General features: G+C 34.8%; 4 protein-coding genes across 4 annotated transcripts; 1 reads left to right on the forward strand and 3 right to left on the reverse strand.

The window, feature by feature from the left end:
• Window positions 1-799: 799 nt before the first annotated feature.
• On the reverse strand, window positions 800-1,785 carry LOC139855520 (ylmG homolog protein 1-2, chloroplastic). Its single transcript, XM_071844757.1, has 2 exons — window positions 1,049-1,785; window positions 800-947 (listed from the first exon to the last, which is right to left on the reverse strand). Exon 1 carries the CDS (start codon window positions 1,744-1,746, stop codon window positions 1,054-1,056), a length of 693 nt encoding a protein of 230 aa, XP_071700858.1. The 5' UTR covers window positions 1,747-1,785; the 3' UTR covers window positions 800-947; window positions 1,049-1,053.
• A 1,318-nt stretch (window positions 1,786-3,103) lies between these two features.
• Window positions 3,104-5,146, reverse strand: LOC139855528 (V-type proton ATPase subunit c1-like). The gene is made up of 3 exons (XM_071844767.1): window positions 4,942-5,146; window positions 3,910-4,195; window positions 3,104-3,470 (listed from the first exon to the last, which is right to left on the reverse strand). Exons 1-3 carry the CDS (start codon window positions 5,024-5,026, stop codon window positions 3,338-3,340), a joined length of 504 nt encoding a protein of 167 aa, XP_071700868.1. The 5' UTR covers window positions 5,027-5,146; the 3' UTR covers window positions 3,104-3,337.
• A 1,388-nt stretch (window positions 5,147-6,534) lies between these two features.
• Window positions 6,535-12,461, forward strand: LOC139855539 (tRNA-dihydrouridine(47) synthase [NAD(P)(+)]-like). The gene is made up of 10 exons (XM_071844774.1): window positions 6,535-6,875; window positions 8,181-8,297; window positions 8,395-8,628; window positions 8,752-9,001; window positions 9,092-9,342; window positions 9,695-9,967; window positions 10,332-10,613; window positions 10,703-10,823; window positions 11,256-11,425; window positions 12,075-12,461. Exons 1-10 carry the CDS (start codon window positions 6,579-6,581, stop codon window positions 12,171-12,173), a joined length of 2,094 nt encoding a protein of 697 aa, XP_071700875.1. The 5' UTR covers window positions 6,535-6,578; the 3' UTR covers window positions 12,174-12,461.
• A 956-nt stretch (window positions 12,462-13,417) lies between these two features.
• LOC139855549 (amidophosphoribosyltransferase, chloroplastic-like) lies at window positions 13,418-15,410 on the reverse strand. Its single transcript, XM_071844785.1, has one exon. The coding sequence runs from the start codon at window positions 15,350-15,352 to the stop codon at window positions 13,544-13,546; it is 1,809 nt and encodes a 602-aa protein (XP_071700886.1). The 5' UTR covers window positions 15,353-15,410; the 3' UTR covers window positions 13,418-13,543.
• Between the last annotated feature and the right edge of the window lie 1,258 nt (window positions 15,411-16,668).

Genomic DNA, 16,668 nt, shown 5'->3' on the forward strand with positions numbered 1-16,668 from the left:
GTTCGTGTTAAAAACTCAATCTAAATCCTAAATCTAAACCCTAAATTTCTAAACCCTAATATCTAAACCTTATAAACTCTAATATCTAAACCCAAATAGCTAAAACCTCAAAATACGCTCGAAAAACACGATAATTGTTATATATTACTTCTTCGAGCGTTTTCCCGCCAAAATAAAAACATTTATCACAAAGTGTCTCTACTAAATGTTCATATTTTCATCTCATCTATAATGTTCGTGAACAAAGTTTTTTCAAAAAACGAAAAAAAAAAAAAAAATAAAATTTGCTTCCCTCCGAATGGTTACTTCCCACCTGATCCTACCACTATATATATATATATATATATATATATATATATATATATATATATATATATATATATATATATATGGCCTTACTTTTTGTGTAAAGATGTTTCCATTCAGTAAACAGAAATTATATCTATCACAAGAAAGAAAAAATCAGCAACAAGACCAATCATATTTTATTCACTCATCATAAAGCTTTGAGTACCAACATTATGAACATGAAGTGTTTATAGTTAGTTACCACTGTAATGTTCAAATATGCATTTTAAATGCGCTCACAATGACTTGATTATGAGAATTAATGAATTATATTAACAAGTTGCCAGATACTTCCATAGTCGAATGTGAAGTTCAAGATTATTTTCACATTTATAATTATAATAACAAAATTTTCTTAAATACTGCCATATTCTCCAAAATTTAATCACATTGATAATTGATTTGATAATAATAACAATAATAAATAATCTGGAAAACACAACAATTATCAGCTTTTTCCAAACATTACACTATTATTTCAGCTTAATTTAAACCAACTAATAGCGATGAAAGGTTTAAAGTTTAAACAAACATTCGAACACTAATTCCTTAACGATTTAATACACATCAAACCAAAGAATGCTCAAGTGTATTACATTCTGCATAAACAAAAACAGCCTAAACTCAAAACAATTCATTCATTTATAGATAGAAAAATAAACATACAAGTCATTAGACATTTTTATTAAATTTATAGTACCTTTCTTAGTACCCCATCCTGCTATTCTTGAGAACGCCAGCTAAAAACCCCAACACTGCAAAAGCCAACAAAGGACTAACATCCAACGTATCGAAAACCGGAGGAATAATATTCCTAAATAAATTCAAATACGGATCACACAGATCTCTAATGGCCGATAACGGTTGTCTATCCCACGGAATATTCGGAAACCAACTGAGTAAAACCCTAACCAGCAATACACCACTATATATATCTAACCATTTCGCCATTCCAGCAGCCACAACCGTCAACGGCGTATGCAGCCTCGCCGGTCGGCCACTCATCGTCGCAAAAAACAGCGGTCCAGCTGTTGAAATCACGTTTTGCTGAATGTTTAAATTTAGAGCAAAATTAGTAAGTTTGTGAGCGAATAATTTGGAAACAGTAACGGCGATTGCGAATAGAGTTGTGATTGTTTTTGTTGCGCCAGTGAGTACTGGTTCCACCGGTGAATCAGTGGATAGCTCTGATGACTTGGTGATTACCCCGGCCGAATTGGTGGATAATGATGAAGAGATAAGTAGGGTTTTGTTAGGGTTCCTGATGGAAAAGTGAGAAATTGGGGATTTTGATTTGGCTAAAGATAGAATTGATGGCTTGTGGTGAAGAAGACTGTGTTTTTGAAGAATTGGGGTTTGGTAAGCGATTAGAGATACAGAAGATGAACAGGAAGCCATTTTTCTGTATTGAATATGTTATGCTTTTTGGTTGTTAAACCCAATCTTAATAGAGATCGTTAAACGTTATGTGGTTATTCCAGAATGTTCTGAAGTGTGATCCTTTATAATTGAAACGAGTGGCAAAGTTACCCCTAATGTTTAGTGAAAGTATGAATAAGCCCCTATGAGTTAGCTGCCTAAAGAGGATATATATATACCCATCTGTAAGATTAACATGTCCCTGCCGATACATTTTAAAACAATATATACCCATCTATCTATATCTATAATTTTTTTTTTTTAAAATCTGAAAAAACGATAATATATAAATGAATTTGAACATCAACAATGTCCAAAAAATTACAATGGTATTAGTCTAGTAAACAAACAAATACAACAGAGGAAATTTATTACTATCAATTTGAACTTAAATTTCCACGAGAGATCTAATTGAACTTATATTTCTACAAGTAATTTATTAACCATCACCACTATACACTTATTTCGTTATTATGTTTTAGTGAAAGTAATTTGTGGACTCGTGGTGTCTGATTTTGTTAAAATTTTCACCTGGTGTGAACTTTGGAGCATAGACGAGTAAAGCACCACTCATTAATTTAAGAAAGCTGTAGTTCTAGCGCAAGCTCTGGAGTATTTCAAGTTTTATGAATAACACAATTAACAGCTCGAAGCTAAATTTCAAAAACCTCGAGAACTGCAGTGTAATCATTGTGTAATACATCCCACCACAACCCACAGCTACCAAACTGGTTCTCTGCTTCTCCCAATTCCCATCAAGAAAAAAGTGATACTTGTAAGTTGTAATGATATTGGTACGGAGCATTTGCAAGGCTTTGAAGTGAACATTCAGCAAAAGCATGTGTCTACAAAGCACATTGTGCTCGTACTCATCCTCAACTCAACTGCTCAGTTGGGTCGTTAATAGGACAAATCATCCGGTTCTATACATGGATAGGCTTATCTATCAACTGAATTACTCACTAGAGTATAATTATAATGAAAGATCAAACCTGAGACAGTTGAGACAACAAAATGGAGCAACCATCATACAAAATAGATTCATAATTCAACACTTTCACTAAGTCAAACATCAAAATTTTCTGACAAGAAAAAAACAGAGAAAAGTATAAGAAAATAAGTGCAGGGTCTCACCCATAAAAAGGAAATATCAAAACATTTTGCTTACTAGTTATTTAAAAATCATGTTTGATGATACAGCAATAGGAGAAGTATATAATAACTATTAGCATCCGTAACAGGTAAAACAAAACAAATACTTGGGACTCGTAGACTCATAGTCACCACCAACATGGAATGCAAATGGCAATTCAAGAATAACACAAAAATTACACAAAGTAAAAAAAGTCTCGACCAACAGCGCGGTCTTATTCATATTTATGTATTAACATCATAAGCACTAATGATAATGAGACCAGAAATGTTCCTTCAAGAAAATTTAGTGTACTGCAATAATTAATGTTCAAAAGCTGGAAATATAAATAATGCAAAACACGATCTTCATTTATCAGGATAAACAACAAACAGATACAGAAAAAATGAACTCTATTTTCACTGTCCAGTCATCTCCTCAATCGGCTCTGGACTGACCAGCACGGGATGACAAGATGATACCGACGATGAGACCGTACAGAGCCAGAGCTTCAGCAAAAATGAGGATAAGAATCATACCCACAAAAAGCTTTGGCTGCTGTGCATTGGCTCTGTAAAAAAAGAAGAGAATATTAGACAGACGAAATACCATATGCTATTAATTTTATAAGTATTTATTTTTTATAGGAAATAACAAGTGCCTTTTTTCCTAAGCAGTTTGATAATCTCTGAGCAAGGCTTGAAGTCTAGAATAAATATGACTTATCTAACTAATAATGGAAGCTAAGCCCACACAATATAAGTGTGACCAGTCAATCTTATGTTGTTTAACCATGACAGCCTACTCCAATGGAAATCCGTTTAATTACTCTAATGTTGCAAGCTAAATCTACCAATAAATCAGTCCTTCAAAGTACAATAGCCAGAAAGTATACGATGAAAATCTACTTTCTTTCAAGTAGCCAGTTGTATTTAAAAAAGTTCACCTTTATAATTGAAGGATCAAATACGATTTTGACATGAAAATTGGATATGAAGTAAGAACAATACCTAACACCGGCATCACCAACAATACCAATTGCCATTCCTGCAGACAAACCAGCAAGACCACAAGCCAAACCAGAAGAAAGATGTGCATATCCATCAAACAAATAATATGATTTCGCTTTGGGATTGATCCCAGTACTAATAATAACAGCAATAATCAAACCATAGATACCAAGCACACCAGCCATAACCACTGGAACAATCGACTTCATAACAAGCTCAGGTCTCATCACACCCATTGATGCCACACCTACACCACTCTTTGCTGTTCCATATGCAGCCCCCATACCTACACATATCAATCATTTATTCAATAAACCAATTCTATTTGACTTTCAGATAAACATCAGCATTATAAATTATATTAGCAAACATAATATATAATATATAATAATATATATACAGTTAATCAAAATCAATATCTCACTAAGCGCAGCAATTTATATTTACTCCAGCCATATAAATCAACATATTCAAAGAAAAAATAGAAAGAAAAAAAAACATGGAACGGTAAGATGTGCAAAACATTAGAGATAGAATCAGAACCTTAAATTTCTAATCACAAAATTCACAAAAAAGGGACAACTTTTATATCTCAAACATACATAGATGCACGAATTCAAAATTTCATGTAAGTCAACCAATCATAAATGAGGATATTTGGCTAAGATGCACCAGACATGAATGCAAATAAACCTGTGAATTTGTTGACTATAAGAGAGATAAAAGTGTAAGCTCCCAACAATATGATCCAAATCTAAAAACTGGGCTTTATTACCGTTTCAAGATCAACAGCGTTCTTGAGTATCTTTCGATGTCATTGAGTATGTTTATATATGTGTGTGTATTATTATCATTAGCATAATCTATACGTAAATCGCCGCTTTTAAGATATGAATTTGATGAAACGTACGTAATAGTTGTTAACTCAATATGAATTCTATAGTTAATACATAAGAAATTAAGAAATTCGTAAACAATTGAGAAAAAATGGAAATAGTGAATGAAATTGGGGATAGGGTTTGAAGACCGTACAAGAGAAAACGAGGGCAGCAGCTGCACCGAGGAAACCGAAGAAAGGGGCGGTTTCATCACCACTGAACGTTGAACCGGAAGACATATTGCTGTTAATCGACTCACTAACGATTTAAATCGATAGGAATCTAATCGGAGAAAATGTAAACGAGAAGAGGCTTAGATCTGTTTGTTTGGTTGATTTTTAACACATGTCCTTCTGGATCACGGTTTTTTTTTCTTTTCTTTTACTTGGAGTTTCCTAAAGAAAAAAATAGGCGATTGATCCCTTAAGTTTGTCTCAAACTTTTTGTTGATCACTCTCAATTTACTTGCTACACCAAAATTTACTAAAAAGCCCTTAATGATAAGTTTACAAAAATTATTTAAAATTTTTTGTTAAATTATATGAGGGATATTTTGGAAACAAACCATGATTCAATGGTGGAACAAGTAAAATGGAGTGTGGATATATCATCACCAATAATTTATTAAGCGTTTGTTCTCTTTCACTAATAATCGTAACTAATATAAGCGAATTACGTTGAATATCTACATGTTCATGACACGTCACACTTGAGGATAATTTGTCACTGTATTATCTTTTCACCCTTTTGAGTCATTCTTGTCTTACTTACATCAATTGAATAAATAACATCATCATCATCATCATCATCAATTTAATAAATAAGAACCCTAATTTACCTTGAATATCACCAAAGGTTCGCTTTACATTCTTATGTGCACTTTTACAAAACGTATCAAACTTTGCACGTCGCTCATCAAGACTTAAATGTGTTGACAAGTGTAGCCCAAACTTAATAAATATAATTAGCTAGAAAATTTGTGTAGTTATGACAATTTTTAGTAAATGATGCGGGTGAAGTAAAGTCGTTTTCAGTAAATAGGTTTGGAAGATACATAGGCCGCTCCGTAAAGTAGTCATCTTATAATCGTTCACCAGCACTTTCACGCTCTATATGTGAATGTAAATTCGAGAGCGATGTGTTCTTGCACTAGAACTTTCTCCCGCTTTTCCATCAAGTTCTTCGTCGTAAAGTTTCAATATATTGACTAATGTTTCATCGTCTGACGAAGAATAGCAAAAATTGAAATTGATTGCTCAATGTTTTCTTTGAAAATTGTATAAATTCTTGAATGATCTATGTGTGTAAAATGTAGAAATGATGAGTATATGGTGACATTATCGTTGATTTTTTTATTACTTTTTATTGAAAGCGATGGAAAATAACTTCAAATCACTATAAAATAATCAACACGCACGTGAAACACTGGTTTTGTCTACGAGCATGATTGTTTAAAAATTCGCCAGCAAGCTGCATTGCGACGTCCTAATGGTGTGTTGTGTTCAAAAAATTGGCCAGCACGAACATTGCAAATAACATTATTAGTGATTGTGAGGGTAATGTTAGCTTTCGTTAGTAGATTGGGGACTATTTATGGAAGTATTATAAGTACAGGGTCATAAACATAAGGTTATAAGTCTGAGGTCATAAACATAAATGGTTTTAAGTACAGGGTCATAAACAAAAGATTTATGTTTCCACCTTATACGTTTTACCCGTAACTACCAGTCTACTACCACACACAAAAACTCACTTTACCACCAAAACCCTAACAAACCCCTTACGCCGGCAATGGAAGCAACGGCGACGGAAGTTACTGTCGTAGACTCACTGAAGCTTCAGACGGAACCTCTGCCTCCTCCGGCACCGGCTCCGCCTAAAAAGTCAGTGATTGAAATGACCGTAGAAGATATGATAGCGAAAGCAATAGTTCCGATAAAAAAGGAATATTTATGTATAGCACCTACACGAATTATTAATGATGAAATTAAATCTTCAAACGACGCCGTTTCAGTCACCGTTACTGCTTCCGTACCTGTCTGTAAAGAGAAGAAATCAAAACGGCAGCTGAAAAGGGAACGAAATCAGGTATATGTTCTGTGTGTTTGAGTATGATTTTATATTTTATGATTTAATGATATCGCTTTGTGTGATTACTTTCTCTGTTTACAGGATTTAATGATATTGCTCAATAGCTTGTCTGTTTTGTTGATACACAATTTTGTTTGCAAAGTTGCCGTAGCTATGGATTCAAATAGTTGTTTTTGGGAGTTTTTTGTTTGTTTAGGCATACTACTGTAAGAAGAAATTAATTGACTGTTTACTTTTACTACTACTTAATAGTAACCTAAGTTACAGTTAATCATGGATTACATTGCAACTAATGCGTTCAACCAAATGAAATAATTTTTCTTTTAATCGACTAATATGCTGTGTGTGGATTTAATGCTGCTGCATTACAGCTTGTGTATGTCTATTTGAGATATGCAGAGTTTACTTTGTTTAGTTATGCGCATCATTCAATTATTTGCTTAATGATGTGAGTTTGTATTGTTTTCTATATTTACCTTTTTGTATCTGTCAAGAATGCAATGGTTTGGCTTCAATAAATGGAATTTTGTACTTTTCCCCTGTTCTAGCAAATTTTAAGTATGTGCGAAACGAAAAATAAACCTACATTATATTCAGGCACCAAGTTACATTTTATTACTTATGACAACAATTAACGCCATGTCCAATGTCTACATGTTCTCTCTTAGTTGATTTGTCAAAAAATGCTGATGTGATATTGTTATTCTTCATTTTTCTATTATTAAATTTTTTTTCAAAATTTGATATGATATTAAGGACAATTATAATTTGCTACATAATGGAATACTCATTAAATCGAACGACCAATCGAATACGACATCAGGTTTTCAGTTAAGTCAACAAAAAACTGACGTGACTGTTTCTTAATTATTACAATCGATAATAAAATTGTAAGTTGGTTCTTATGACCAGTAGTCGACTGAAAGTTGTTTTTATTTTGTGCCTATTTGAAAATTGGTTCCTAGAGTTGAAGAAATTTTTTTATGTTGTTCTTGTTCATAGATATTCTGTTTTTAGTGAGGTATCATGTTGTAGTTTACGAGTTTCGAGATAGCATGCATCAAGTGTTTGGAAAACTAGTTCTACCGCCCTCTTAGTGTGTATAAGCTTTATGTAACAAGTAAGATGATGATGGTATATCGTATATGAAAGTTTTCAGCTAAATATAAACTTTAATGTTCTTATCACGATTGTTAATCTTTTTTTATGATGAGTTATCTGGGTTGATTAACTGATGGAGGTGGTAAAGTAGTTTGTGTTATTATGAAATAATAATTCATAACGGTTAATGGTTACTTGCAGGAAAAGCATTCCACTCGTAATCTCTGTCCAATGGTTGCGAAGACAGGAAAAGTAGATTCTTGTCCTTATATTGATAAGTGTCGTTTTAGCCATGACATAGAAGCGTTTAAGGCCGAGGTAAGAGCTGATTCAATATCTAGAGTAATTTTTCAACTTCTTTTTCATAGAAAACTAACTTCAATGGATGACACTGTATATTCTTAAATAAATGCAGAAACCTGCTGATTTAGAGGGTAACTGCCCCTTTGACAGTGACGAAGGTCCATGCCCGTATGGATTGGGTTGCAGATTTTTAGGTACCCATAGAAATGATGCTGCTACTGAAACTCCACATGACCTTAAGAACTCTGAAATCAACGGATTGAAGAAAGATGTTCAGAAACTGTTGTGGAAAAACAAAATGAAGTTTCCTAAGGCAGATGCTAAACTCAAAGAACTTGGTCTTATGGTATGATAACTACCTTCATGTCATCTGAGTTATTGTTGATGCTCATTGAATTTAGTGTTAGTTTTAGTTGTTGCTAAGAGACAAATGATTATTCATGCATTGTCCATTTTGTTTGAAATGCAGGGTCCTGCTAAATCAAGAAAGGCAAAAGAGACTGATATTAAAGAAGAAGACGATGCTGTTACAAATGGTTCTCATGTCACAAATGAAAATGGTAGCGGAGAAGTTGGTGGCAACCCAAATGATGAAAATGATGGTTGTTCAGAAGTTTGCGAGAAAGTTGAAGATGTCAATGGTGGTGACGATCCAAGACCCTTGAAGAAAGGAAAATCGTTAACTGATGAAATATGTGATTCTGTCGAAGAAGTTAATGGTATGATGTATCACCATGGCTGTTTTTAATTTGATTAATTCATTGTCTTCACTTACTAGATATATACAAGGTTTGTGTGTATTATAACAGGTGTAGGTGTCAAGGAGAACAATCGTGATACAAATGATGCACAATCAGAATCACTTCCAACTGCGGAACACGTAGAAACCGATAAAAGCTTAAAGTTACACCCACGTGAAAAGAAGCTGATTGATTTTAGGGATAAGCTATATCTTGCACCTTTAACGACAGTTGGAAACCTTCCTTTCCGAAGGGTTTGCAAAGCGCTTGGAGCCGACATAACGTGTGGTGAAATGGCAATGTGCACCAATCTTTTACAGGTTTGTTATGCTCTTTAAACACACTTGTTGATCTGATTGCGTCAAATGCATCTCCAGGGGACATGTTTGTAATAGCTATTAGGTGATACAGGGCTTATAAGATTGCATCACCAGTTATTTCATACTAATTTTACTGCTTTGAATGTAATATTTTGGTCTCTCTACAATGTATAAACATTACATAATAAATTAGTCTGAGAGCTTAACATTTATAAGAAACTGCTAAAATGTATAATAGAATATATGTGTATAGAATGAGCCTACTGCTCTTTAATCTTATACATAGTTATATGAAGTTGTCCTAGTAGCAGATTGTATGTTCTTCTCATATGTGAACCTCATTTGTGAACAGGGTCATGCTGCTGAGTGGGCACTGTTAAGGAGACATGAATCTGAGGATCTATTTGGAGTACAGATTTGTGGGGCATTTCCTGACACAGTTGCTCGAGCCGCTGAACTTATTGAGCAGGAATGTTCAGTAGATTTCATCGATATCAATATGGGCTGTCCAATAGATCTTGTGGTTAATAAGGGGGCTGGGTCAGCTCTTCTTTCCAAGCCAATGCGGATGAAAAATGTGATACACGCAGTTTCTAGCACGGTGGACATTCCAATAACTATAAAGGTAGACAATTTTCATGTTTTTTGAAACTCTCAGACCACATAATTAACCAAACAAAAATATGATCCGCGTGTTCTTTATATTCTTGAGTATTCAAATTGTCAGTTCTCGTGATTCTGATTTAGTTAAAAGCAAATTGAACTCCTCATATTAAAATGAAAGACCTTAACTGATGAAAGTATTGAAACAGTGGAACCTATCTAAATTGATTAGTTCTGTTTGGCTCTATTATAGCCTTGTCTGTTTTACTTTGGTACCTACTAAGACCTGACTAAACTACTGTTGTATTTGTCGTGTACATATATTTTATGCTTTAGTTTGAAGCCTATTTTATTTTATTTTTTATGTTTTATTTATCTGGTTCCAGGCACGTACAAGTTACTATGAGGGTAGAAGTCGTATCGATTCTGTAATTGCAGATGTTGGGCAATGGGGAGCTAGTGCAGTCACCATTCATGGTAGATCTCGCCAGCAACGTTACACCAAGCAACCCGATTGGGAATATGTATACGAGTGTACAAAAAAAGCCCCAAATACTTTACAAGTACTTGGAAATGGAGACATATTTTCGTTTTCTGACTGGAAAAAACACAAATCTGACTGCCCAGAACTATCTTCATGCATGATTGCTCGGGGAGCTTTGGTAAAGGTTTGTAGCTAGCCCTTACATTTTGACCTGCTTTCACTTGGAAAATTGTTAAAATATTCTGAACTGTCCATTCGTTTCTATGCTTGCAGCCCTGGCTTTTCACCGAAATAAAGGAGCAGAGGGACTGGGACATCAGTTCTGGAGAACGATTGAATATTTTGAAAGATTATGTACGTTTCGGACTCGAACATTGGGGTTCTGACACAAAAGGTATGTAGTTGTTCTTACTCAAATGGGTGTATATCCTATAGGAAATTATAAACCGTTTATGTGGTTTAACTCATGCGGTTTAAACTTTGCCTTTTTTTTTTTTTTACCTTCCAAATATTAGTTTTTCCCATTGTTTATAGTTACAACTGCCATTTACTTCTGATTTCTTGAGGCTTCCGTAAAATAATTCTCTCCAGCAGATTTATATTGGTGGAAAAAATGGGAATATTGGACGGCTTGGCTAATGAGTCAATCCGGATAATATGGGTCAAAACATGTTTGGTGGTGGTTACCACCAGATACAGCTTTTGATCAAAGATCTTAAAATGTTGTTTTTTATTGCTAATGTATGCTTCATGAATCATGATACTTTTATGTCATTCCTTGCATGTAATATCAGTTTCATGTGGCAATACCATTTTGGATTTACAGGTGTGGAGACGACTAGATCCTTTTTATTGGAATGGCTCAGTTACACATACCGTTATGTTCCTGTTGGTCTTTTGGAAGTTCTCCCTCAACGATTGAATTCTCGCCCACCCACATATTATGGTCGCGATGACCTGGAGACTATAATGGCTTCTGAGTCTGCCATTGATTGGGTATTTCTTCTATATATTTCGAATTTGTCATATAAGTTACCGGTTTGTATGTAAAGGAGGCCCAGTTTTGTTATGATATTGACCCCATTCACTTTTGAAACACAGGTGAAAGGGGTCTAACTGATAAAAATGTTGTCCAACGTGTATTTTAATGCTTGATCCAACTATAATATATAAAAAATGAAATAAAAACTTTATTACTATATAAAACGGTTATTTTTTTTTTATCAACAGCATTAATTTTTTATTTTTATTTTTTAACAGATAGCTTATAAAGTAACCACCTCATATGGGTTAAACATTGCCAAATATGTATTTCCCAATGCACAAGACCCCCTACATCATTAGCTTGTTATCCAAATTAAGGTATCTTAATCATCAACTACGCACTCACTAAATATGAAAACTCACGTTTAATGAGTCAACTCACACTAACACTTACAAAAATAACCGTTAGCCAACCTGCGCATTTTGCCACCTCCGTGCCCGTTCATCTATAGAATTTAAGCAGGTAGAACTGCATAAATTGCGTGTTATTGTTAGCATTGATTAATTCCTTATATAATATCCTTTCGGCTCTGAGTATATAAACAGCTATCAGTGTCTTGTTCTAGTAAAAATTGATTCATGTATTAATCTATTTGTGCAGATTAAAATTTCTGAAATGTTACTTGGGAAGGTTCCGAATGGATTTACATTTTCACCGAAGCACAAATCTAATGCTTTTGACAAAGCTGAAAATGGTTGAATCGTCGAGTGTTTTTGGTACTGCACGCATTTGACATGCTCTCTTTCTTTTCTGTTCTTTTTCCTTTTTTTATGAGTGACCGCTGAGCCTGAATTGTTCGATCATGTTCAATCAGCAAGTCCAAGATTTGTTATAGAAGTCATCTTGTTTGCGAGGATAACTTTTATCTTGCCTTATAATGTTCTCATTAAAAAATTACAAACGTCTGGATGTAAAGTTAATTTGCCATTCGTTAGAATATTTTCGTGGCACATCACCCATAACTTTAGGTTGATGCCATTTTTGCGAAATCTCTTATTTAATCTTTTGAAGTAGTTAAATAAACCTAAACAATTTATGTTCTCCAAATATTAAAACAAGCCTAGAAATGCCCTTGTGTAAAGGTAAAAATGTAAAAAGGTAGAAGGTTTTCAAGTTCGGACTATCCGGAGTAATCCGAATCCAAACTTTGATGTACGAATACTATCTGGCTGTTTCGAATCCGAGACCTCCTGCAAGGAACTCAGAGCCTCAGCCAGTGGGCTATCTAGTGATGGTCCCAAACAAAGGGCACCTTTCCCTTATTAATCTCTGTAACAAGGACTTAAAGGTACTGAATTCGTTTGTGTACTTTTTACACATATAATGACGTTCTAGGTTTGTGTACGATGCAAGGCTAATAGATCAATCTGGTTGCAGTTCTCTACAACCCCCAGACTTCGATCATGGACAATGAAGTTAAATTTATCACGAAACAATACTTCGTTAACACAGCATCAATCATCTTGTGCGTGAATAAACAAGCCAACAAAACCACAACCCAAATACCGGGCACTATGGTACCAAAGTGTTTGAGTTGTCACCATTCTAAACGATCATAACCATAATCAAAATCAAAATTGAACCACAAAAACGTACATAAATATTTTTCGTTAAAACTTAAACCTGGAACTGAAAGGCATATTGCCATATTGGCGTGTTTTAGTTTATCTATGAGCTTAATGGCATAGTTATCCACTTTTTTCAACTTGTGACATGATAAACTCAAATAAACTTGTCTGTTTTAAAATAAGCTGGAAAAGTGAACTCGTGAGAAATAAGTCCAAATCTAATAAGCCAACAAAACTGATAATAAGCTAACACAAACACCACTTTAGACTTAAGAACTGAACTGAGCTGCATCACTTATTAGATACTAATTTTATTCAAAGATTGAATCTTTCATTAAACCATGAAAAGCAGGACAGAAAGAAGTTCTATAAAGATAAAGATAATAAAGATAAAGATTCATACTAAAAGAACCCCAAAATCCATTTAAGGAAGACATGAAAACATAAACTAGTTGCACAAGATCAAAATCAAGAAACCTTTGAATCCTTAACCCCATAAAACTAGACTGCAACTTTACCATCTTCTTCTTTATAATTCACATCCAAATCCGTTTCTTGCTTATCTTTGGATCCTTGAAGCCAACCTCCATCAATCGAATCGATACTTGCATTCAACCCATCATCAACAAAATCACCAACCTTTTTCACAATACCACTCGGCAACACAGGATAATCACCCGAAAAGCAGGCGTAACAAAAGTTAGGCGAATCAGCAGCCAACATCCTTTTCAAGCTATCAATTTCAAGAAAAGCTAAAGAATCCGACCCAATGAAATCCCTAATCTCCTCAACGCTCATCCTATTCGATATCAACTCTCCAGGACTTGGTGTATCAACTCCATAATAACACGAAGCAATAATAGGTGGGCTTGCGATTCGCATATGAACCTCTTTTGCTCCCGCTTCTTTCAACAACCGAACAATCTTGGAAGAAGTCGTCCCTCTAACTATCGAATCGTCAACTACCACAATCCGTTTCCCTTCCAAAACTGCCCGAACGGGCGAAAGCTTCAACTTAACCCCAAAATCCCTAATTCTTTGAGACGGCTCGATAAACGTCCTCCCAACATAATGTGACCGAATCAACCCTTGCTGAAACGGTACACCCGCTTTATTTGCGTACCCGATCGCCGCCACCACACCCGAGTCCGGAACTGCGATAACGACATCACAATCCACCGGACTCTCGGTAGCAAGAATCTCACCAAACTTCCTCCTAGACTCGTAAACAGACTTCCCAAACACAACCGAATTCGGTAAAGAAAAGTAAATATGTTCGAAAATACACGATTTCGGTTCAGGGTGTGGCACCAAACAAAGGGACTGTATACCATCTTTCTCATCAACAATTAAAACTTCACCAGGATTAACTTCCCTAACATAATCTGCTTCAATTAAATCTAGTGCACAAGTTTCACTAGCAAAAACAATAGCACCATTCTTTCTTTTACCCATAACTAAAGGCCTAAATCCATAAGGGTCTCTAACAGCAACTAATTTATCTTCAGTTATAAACACCATAGAATAAGCACCTTTAAGTTTTTCACATGCTTCAACAATTCTTAAAAAGAATGGTCTTTGTTTAGATACAGCAATCAAATGTAAAACAACTTCAGTATCAGAACTAGTACCAAATATTGAACCATTTTCTTCCAATTCAGCCCTTAAACTTTGATAATTTACCAAATTACCATTATGAGCCACACCCACTCTTCCAAACTTGTAACCAGCTACAAAAGGTTGAACATTTTTCAACATTGACTGACCAGCAGTTGAGTATCTGACGTGTCCAATGGCGTTATCACCTGGAAGTTGATCAAGTTTTGATTGGTTAAAAACTTCTGAAACAAGTCCAACTCCGGTGATGGATTTCAAGATTCCATCACCGGCGGCGACTATTCCGGCACCTTCTTGACCACGGTGCTGAAGTGCGTGTAAAGCTAAGTAACATAACCTTGATGCTTCTGGGTCACCATAAATACCAACAACACCACACTCTTCACGGGGTTTATCATCAAATACTGAATTTTTATCATCAAAGTTTTGATCTTTGTCATGTGGGTATGGTTCAAATGATTGGAAAATAGAGTTTTGATTATCTAGGTGTGATTCAAATGACGAAATAACGTCGTTAAGTGGGTTTTTAGCGGATCTTGATGATGGGCTTTTGTGGGTCAGTGTGAAGGTGAAGGGTTTATATACGGGTTTGAAAAGGGGATGTTTTGAGGGTTCATCGACGGTGACGTTGTTACAGTGACGGGAGAGGGTGGCGACGGTGGCGGTGGACGTAGCGGCGGCGGAAGAGGTCATATCTTGAAGGAGAAAAGAGAAAGTGTGGGCTATGAATAGCCCAAAGTGTATCTTTTGGTTTTGGTGGCTTTGTGTGTTTTTACTCTAATTTTTTATTTTTTTTATTTATAATTATGTTTATAAATTACTGGTTTTTGAGCTCGTGCGTTACACGACTACTCAAAATTCGCTTTAAATAAGTCACTTATTTTAATTTTATGACGCTTGATCTACATTTTCAAGCAATTTGTGGTTGCGTTTAAGGGGGCATGTCGACCCAATAGCTTAAGTGTGGTTAATTTGAGTCCGTACTCTATTTTCAATAAGTCATAGTTGTTAAAAAATGACGCATTTCTAGTATGTTAGTATGTTTCGTTGGCAAAACGGGACTATAAAATACATATATGTTTCATATTGCGTGTAGTTGCAACAACAAAAAATTGCTCGAGTTCTATCAGATTTAAGAAATCGGTTGAATCTAATTATGTAATGGCATAATTTTACTAATAGGAGTAATACGTTACTATTCTCTCAAAATTAGTGTTAAAAATTGTTTGATAGTTTTTCTTATGATTTTTTCTTAGGACATGTGTGTATGAACAAATGTATGTAGTTTTTCTGATGATCGTAGTAGTAGTATATAAGAGTAGGGATGAGATAGGAATTAAATTGTGTAAAATCGGATTTAGTGAATTTTTTAAATTAAATGGATACATATGGTAGTTTTAGTATTTAAATTGGGTATATATGATATTATGTTATTTACTTGGGTAAATATATGATTTTAAAGGTTGATAAGGGTATATATGAATAATTGTGACATGTGGAAATTACACTTGGCTTAATATGCAATATTTAAGGAGCTAATGACACGTAAGCTAATCAAATCTCTCTTTTTGTAAGATCCTGAATTTTGTGCATCACAAAATATTCCTAAAAGTGTCAGCAAATGTGTGCATCAGAAAGCGTCACTAAAAGTGAGCCTAACACTTATGCATTTTCAGATTTTGCATCAGAATCAGACTTAGTCAATTCCAGTCCCTGAACTTCAATAAAGCTGGCTGATTTCACTTGTAGTTGTAGTGCGCGGTGCGCATCTCTATGCGCGGCGCGCAAATGGGGTTGACAGCAAGTTACGTTTTTCTAGGGATTTTAAAGGGGCAAATTGGTCTTTTCACTTTAAGGCCGGGTTTTTAGCCACAAAAATGGTTCCAAGCTTATCTTATCTTCATTCCACCTCATCCTCTTCCACTCAAACACTCTCATCTCATTTTAAAGAGAGAAGGAGACTCTAGAGAGAGATTTGGAGATTTGGGGAAGAAGAAGAGTAAATCGGG

Source organism: Rutidosis leptorrhynchoides, chromosome 1 (genome assembly GCF_046630445.1).
Source record: "Rutidosis leptorrhynchoides isolate AG116_Rl617_1_P2 chromosome 1, CSIRO_AGI_Rlap_v1, whole genome shotgun sequence".
Taxonomy (NCBI): Eukaryota; Viridiplantae; Streptophyta; class Magnoliopsida; order Asterales; family Asteraceae; genus Rutidosis; species Rutidosis leptorrhynchoides.

What these genes read in the sequence shown, in the direction of transcription:
- LOC139855549 (XM_071844785.1), bottom strand. Translation starts at nt 15,352, where the DNA reads ATGACCTCTTCCGCCGCCGCTACGTCCACCGCCACCGTCGCCACCCTC.
- LOC139855539 (XM_071844774.1), top strand. Translation starts at nt 6,579, where the DNA reads ATGGAAGCAACGGCGACGGAAGTTACTGTCGTAGACTCACTGAAGCTT. An exon ending in TCAAAGAACTTGGTCTTATG is followed by an intron (nt 8,629 to 8,751) that starts GTATGATAACTA and finishes TTTGAAATGCAG; the next exon opens with GGTCCTGCTAAATCAAGAAA. An exon ending in CTGAGTCTGCCATTGATTGG is followed by an intron (nt 11,426 to 12,074) that starts GTATTTCTTCTA and finishes CTATTTGTGCAG; the next exon opens with ATTAAAATTTCTGAAATGTT.
- LOC139855528 (XM_071844767.1), bottom strand. Translation starts at nt 5,026, where the DNA reads ATGTCTTCCGGTTCAACGTTCAGTGGTGATGAAACCGCCCCTTTCTTC. An exon ending in TGCTGCCCTCGTTTTCTCTT is followed by an intron (nt 4,196 to 4,941) that starts GTACGGTCTTCA and finishes TGATATGTGTAG; the next exon opens with GTATGGGGGCTGCATATGGA. An exon ending in GTTGGTGATGCCGGTGTTAG is followed by an intron (nt 3,471 to 3,909) that starts GTATTGTTCTTA and finishes CTTTTTTTACAG; the next exon opens with AGCCAATGCACAGCAGCCAA.
- LOC139855520 (XM_071844757.1), bottom strand. Translation starts at nt 1,746, where the DNA reads ATGGCTTCCTGTTCATCTTCTGTATCTCTAATCGCTTACCAAACCCCA.